The sequence below is a fragment of the Astyanax mexicanus genome, chromosome 5, assembly GCF_023375975.1.
Source record: "Astyanax mexicanus isolate ESR-SI-001 chromosome 5, AstMex3_surface, whole genome shotgun sequence".
Classification (NCBI taxonomy): domain Eukaryota; kingdom Metazoa; phylum Chordata; class Actinopteri; order Characiformes; family Acestrorhamphidae; genus Astyanax; species Astyanax mexicanus.
The window spans coordinates 30212202-30218817 of record NC_064412.1 but is presented as its reverse complement, the minus strand read 5'-3'; the positions used below and the strand labels follow the sequence as shown (position 1 = coordinate 30218817).

General features: G+C 38.6%; 1 protein-coding gene across 1 annotated transcript; it reads left to right on the top strand.

The window, feature by feature from the left end:
- Nucleotides 1-401: 401 nt before the first annotated feature.
- LOC103029188 (myeloid-associated differentiation marker homolog) lies at nucleotides 402-2037 on the top strand. Its single transcript, XM_007252161.2, has one exon. The coding sequence runs from the start codon at nucleotides 945-947 to the stop codon at nucleotides 1797-1799; it is 855 nt and encodes a 284-aa protein (XP_007252223.2). The 5' UTR covers nucleotides 402-944; the 3' UTR covers nucleotides 1800-2037.
- Nucleotides 2038-6616: the final 4579 nt, after the last annotated feature.

Here is a 6616-nt window from a genome sequence, read left to right as displayed (position 1 = left end):
GAAAATAATTGAGGAGTTTATAATAATTGAGCGTTTATGAGAAGAGAAGAGAACAGAATTGAGAAGAGAAACTGAGAATTTAGACATCTAATGAGAAGAGCACAGAAGAGAACATTAGAGAATTGAGAAATACTGAGAGGAATGAAGCAGAAGAACACTTAATTAAGCCTAATAGAATTAAAGAGAAATTAGGAGAGGATAAGTGTTGAGAACTGAGGAGAAATGAAGAGAAGGAAGTGTGTGGGAGCTGAAGGCCGGGTGGCGGGTGTTTAGCTGGTAGAGGTATGTGGAAAGCCTGTGGGTTTGTTTACTGCTGCAGAAAGTGGGAGTTGGTCTCAAGTTTGAGGGGAAAGAGGAGAACAACAGGGCTCTGAAGCTTTTCTTGTGGTGAGGTGCACAGTGTGACACTGGCACTGAAGAAGAGGGCTCTGTCAGCTCCTCAGGAAGTGGGAGGAGGCAATTGAGGCCTGCAAATATCCTGTTGTGCGTCTACGCATGTGTTGTGTGTGTGTGTGTGTGTGTGTCTGTGTTTGGAACAATGTGAGAAAGTGTGTTTGAGAGCGCTCATTTTGTCACCTTGTCGGTTAGGCTGTGATATTATTGTGCAAGTAGGTGAGAAGAAGACATCTCGAGAGCTTTGTGACGTGACAATACAGTGGATGGATATTGCTACATCTTGTTTTTGAAGGAATTTAATGTGGAACTGGATCAGGACTGGGAGAGATGGATGGATGGATGGATTGATAAATGGATGATGGATCGTGAGGATTAATGAGAGCAAGTGAGTGACACTTCTGTAACCTATTAATCTCTAAAGGCTTCTGTTCCTCACTGATGCAACTACATACATCGTAAGAGTATCATCATTTCACAGCAATAATAGCTCAATTATACACCTAGAGTTTAAGAGGCTGCTAATAAGACGCTGTGGAGGATCTATCACAATGCCAGTCGCTTTCGGAGAACTTAGCACCCTCACAACCCCGCTTTCATTGGCCCGTTTCTGGGCTTTGCTTTGGGGCTGCCTTACCTTCAGCTTGGCGGCCCCAGTTTCTAACTTGGCCTTGACCTACTTGACCATTTTCTACAAGTTCTGCATGGGAACCTGGTGCTCCTTCTTCATCCTGACCTTCCTCATCATGGCCATCAACTTTGTCCAGTTCCACAGCCTGCTGCCCTTATCTTGGAAGAACCTGACAGCAACCGTCTCAGCTTTGGGCATGCTGATGACCATGGCGGCCACCTTTGCTTTCCCCTGGATCTTAAAAGAACAGCCCGATAATGCTAAACCCAGCGAGGTGGCAGTCACGGTGGGTTCCTTCTTGACTTTCATTGGGTATGTGGTGGAGGTCCAGCTCATCCGGACGCAGGACAGCCAGCAGCAGCGAGGCTACATGGCTAGCGTCCCTGGATTCCTCAAGGTAGTCCAGGTTTTTGGTGGCTGTGTAGCCATGGTTCTTCTGGTTGCCCAAGAAGAAAATGAGCTCTGGAGGATCAGCGTGTCCGCCGTGGTCTACAGCCTCTGCCTGGCGGCTTCTCTGGGCACGGTGCTGGTCATGGTGGGGGACTGCGCAGGACGCTGCCCAGTGCCATTCGACCGGGTGTTGGCTGGATTCAGCGCACTAGGGGTGCTCTTGTACATGGTGGCCACGGTCATCTGTATCAGTGGAGCGTTGGGCCACCAAAATGTCAACGGACTTGTGGCTCATATGAGCGAGACGGTAATAGTCGGGATCACTCTGCTGGCCTATACTGTGGACCTGGCCTTCTCCGTCAAGCTGCTGTGCGACAGGAGTTAAGAGGGCTAGAAGATCTGTGATAGAACAAGCCAAGTACTGACCTGTTAGTTAAACCAGTGGGTGATGATGTCTATATTCTGTTGTATTAATATAGTAAGTATAATAATTATGACTGTGATCGTGTATGACTGTGAAATGTAAAATAACTGTGTGGAACAACCAAGTTCTAAAGTCTGTTCTAAAGCTCTAATCCTTAAAGTCTATGGTTCAAATTAAAATTGTACTTTTTTAAAAATTGGTTCTGACTTGAGTTAAAACTTTGGTATTGGTATGGTTTGTTGTGATAATCAGGATCATTCCGGTTCTGTCCGAGCCTGATTAGCAGAGCAGCGGAAGGAAAAAGCTTAAAGCTTAAAGTAAGTTTTAAGTTTAAGTTTCAGTTTAAGTTAGGAATAAGTTTCAGCTAAAAATGATTAACATTTAATATTGGGTAAGATGTGTAACCTGTGTTCCTCCTCCTCCACAATTCCTTTTTATTCAACTTTAATTTTAATCTGTTAGAACATCCCTGTTTCACATCAGAGAGACCTTTCTGTTCTCGGATTCCTGACCTTGAAAGACCCTTAGACAGTCACACCAATCTAGAGCTGTAAAATCATGTACACTTCTGTGTCCAAGAAAGAAAGAAAAGGTCAGGCCCTTTCACAATTAGTACAATTTTCTCGGATGGAAAAATTATGTAATTTTAACACAGTGGAACATTTGCACTGATGTGTTTTTTTTTTTTAAATGTTTGGTTTTTTTAATCCTGTTTTTGTACACGGGTCTAGAAACTCTATAGCTCTCCTAAATGCATGCTCTTTTTCTTTTTCTCTTCTTACTATCCGCTTTCTGCTATCTTTTTTTCATTCTCTTTCATTTTTTTCTTCCACATAAGCAAATGAACTCTCATGATTATGTGCCAATATTAAAAAAAATATTATTATTATTATTATTATTATTATTATTATTATTATTATTATTATTATGCTGTTTCTGTCTGCAATGCACACAAAGGAAGACTCTAATATAATAAAATAAAATCTATATTAACATTAAATCCAATTCACTAAAATACATAACTATAATAACTATAAAATACAATTCACTAAATTTTTTTCTAAATTCCATACAATTAGTAAAAATTATCTTATTTATTTTGCCTCATTGTCTTTAGTTTTTTTTTGTTTTGTTTTTTTTCCAGTGCAGGGAGTGGTTCTAAGCTATTGTTTCATTGGGTTATAAACCTTTTCTTTGGTCCTTTATGTGTGCAACAAAACATTTGAAAAAATAATAAAATACATGATGTCCATTGTAATGGACACAGGGTCTGAAAGGATTCACCAGTCATTGGCTGTGCCATATATTTCCATTAACCTTTGCATTGTTTAATCAGCATGTTGCTTGCTATATATGATTCAGTTTTGGTCAGCCTGACATAATTGACAATTGACCAGGCTCAGATTTTTTAAATTATTCAGCCTTAAAAAATTGGATGTGCAATTTATGCAGTGTAAAAAGGTGTTTATTTTGAACTGTGTAATTTCACAGCTCTAGAGTGGCCCTACAGTCTAACTGCTGCTCATTGTGATTCCATGGGATAGGATCCCAGAAAGCCTCAAAAATCGGCTTGAGCTCAGCTGATGTACAGCAGAATCTCGAGAGACTCAACATCGGGCATGTGGAATTGGGCCAAATGTAGTTTTTGTATGTATAGTTGTATATTCAAAAAATAAATGCAATAAATGCAGAGTTGGCACATGCAGCAATTAGCTCGGGTATGAACCTAGCATTTGGACCAGTACTGGGTCTCGATTCAAACTAAAGCCAACTGGAATTGTGTGGTATTTGGTCTGGAAATGGAAATATATTTTTAATATTGAAGATATATTTCGGAATTCCCTACAGATGGGAATAAAAAGTAAACAGAGTGAAGGGGAGGAACACAGACTATATATAAGATAAATAAGATATTTACACAATATGTAATCAATTTTAGGTGCAGCTCATTTGCTGATATACTTAATATTGTGGCTGTCCAATGAAAAACAAGTATCTCAAAAACAGCAACTTTACAGGAGAGAGAAAAAAACTTCTAAGCTTTCAATGGAAGTCAATGTAAAAAGATTTTATTTCAGGTAATTTTGAATAATTTTTATTGGTCCGTTCATCAATAACTTTTTGGCACAGTGTAAGGGACAGTTTGTGTGTTCAAATTATGTAGTAAACTAAAAACTGACAAAAATGGAGATACTTGTTTTTCATTGGACAGCCAGGATATGTATTGTTGACCGAACTGAGATTCATAATTTAGAAAAATCTTAGTGAACTTTTTACTAATCTGAGGTACATACCAACAAAATAACATACTGTACTCTGTACATCAGTTACTGCAACATTTTAATTAAGTACGGTCTAATTTTCAGTGTTTTACAGTGAAACTAACTAAAAAAACGAAACTTCTAAAACAATATCAGCAAAACTTAAGGTTTCAATGTGGTTATAATTAGCTCTTCTGTTTGCCTAATCAATTCAATCTTCATCTACTTGAGCGAACAAATAGATTCGCTATTTGTGTACCTTGTGGGATGTACTTCTGTGTAACACACAGAGAGATGCACCATTTTCTGCAGCCCGTGCACAGTTCTGCTGTACGTTACTGAGGAAGATGTTCAGTTATTACTGCAGCTCTTTCTACTCCTCCAACGCAAACCTCTCTGGGTGGCTTTTGAAGCTTTTGCTTGGTAGCAAAAATTCACTGAGGAGTTGAACCGGGGTTCTTACATACAGTCTAAACACCACTAGATGGCAGCATGGGCGTTTGCCTGTGGCTCATCAGTTTTGTTGTGTTTTGTTTTTATCTGGGGTGCCCAGTTCCAGCTATTTTTCTCTCACTTTTTTTTTCATTGGTTCCAGGAAAGTGAGTCATAAGGAAACCACACCAGTGACCGCAGTGACACAAAAAGTCTATTTTAGGTCAGGTTTCTCAGAGTTGTGAATCATTTTCTTGAGGCTTTTATTGTTGTGGAAAAATAACGATTATTTATGTTGTGTGAAATTACATTGGTGATAAGATAAGAAATCTTCAACATGCAGGTGACAATACAACTGAATTACTTCTTATACTTCTTACCTACGTCTTATTCTGTAATTCTGTTGAAGGGCTGGAAAATCTGCTAATAGCCTACATAAGGGGTGTCCAAACTACGTTTCCTTTTTTGGAGCGGCCCGCGAGGTATTTTAGAAATAGAATGAAAGTTGGCCCGCTGTTAATCAGGTTTTTATAATGTGAGATTCAAAGTTTGAACGCTAGCTGTCAGAAACGGGCCAAGAAGTCTAAAAGCGGAGAGAGTGCACATTTCTAGCGCAGAAAAACAGGGCAAAAGAGTCTAAAAGCGGAGAGGGTGCACATTTCTAGCGCAGAAAATCGGGGCAAAGAGTCTAAAAGCGGAGAGAGTGCGCATTTCTAGCGCAGAAAATCGGGGCAAAGAGTCTAAAAGCGGAGAGGGTGCGCATTTCTAGCAAAAAAACGGGCCAAAGAGTCTTAAAGCGGAGAGGGTGCGCATTTCTAGCACAGAAAAACGTGGCAAAGAGTCTAAAAGCAGAGAGGGTGCGCATTTCTAGCAAAAAAACGGGCCAAAGAGTCTAAAAGCGGAGAGGGTGCGCATTTCTAGCGCAGAAAAACGGGCCAAAGAGTCTAAAAGTTGCCGTAATTAAGGAGTTTAATTTTAAGAGACATCATGAAATTAAACATCAATTTGAAAAATCTTGGTTTACACAACGATGTCAGAGATAAAGATAGTATGTCAAGTAAAATGGTGTGTAAATGTATTAAAAAAAGTATTATTTAAATGGTATATTTCATTATTTCTTTTATTACAGAGGATGTCCCGTGACTTCAAATATATTTCTACTTCTGGCCCCCAACAAAAAAAGTTTGGACACCCCTGGCCTACGTCATCTTTAAGGAGAGCGATAATTCTGTTTCTCACATCCTCAGAGAGAGTTCTTGCCATGAAACACCATGTTAAATATCCAGTGGTCAGTATGACACCAAATTTAACAGGCCTGCTTCTCATTCACATCTAACAAGTCACATGACACCTGAGAGGGAACATGGGAAAATGGGCATAATTTGAACATTATTATTAGTTTTAAATAAGAACAACTATGGATAATTATTTAGTTTAGCACATTTTAGGAATTCAGTGTCCCACAAGGTTCTGTTTTAGAGTTTCCGGTATTAATACTAATTGTGATATGCTAAATTGTCCATTTTTATTAGTTCTAAAGAAAAAACACTATGGAGTGCAGGGAAACCACACGCTTTTATTACTATTATTGTATCCAAACATCATCAGATAACTCATATTTCCGTCCTCTATTCCTCTATTTTGAGTAGGGCAAAAACATGAGTTTTGTTACTGCACAATACATTTAAAATGTGTTTGGTTCACAATGGACTGTTTTTTTTTTTTTGGACTGTGCTAAAATTAAAACATTGACAGTTGAAAGTTATACACGTTAGGCTTTTTTTTCATTATTCTAGGTTAATATAAAATGCTAAAGTGTCTTTAGGTGTGTTGTGATAATACTTTTAAGTGATAACACCTCTCATATTTTTGTAAATATTTTATTATTTATTTTCATGGGACAACACTGAAGATATATCACACTTTGATGTAATGTAAATTAGTCAGTGTGCTTATATAACAGTGTTCATTTGCTGAGCCCTTAAAATAACTCGAATATACAGTTGGGAGATCTTCTAGGCCATATTTGTGGAGAGCAACAACTATGTTTCTCACATCCTCACAGAGTTCTTTGCCATAAAGTGC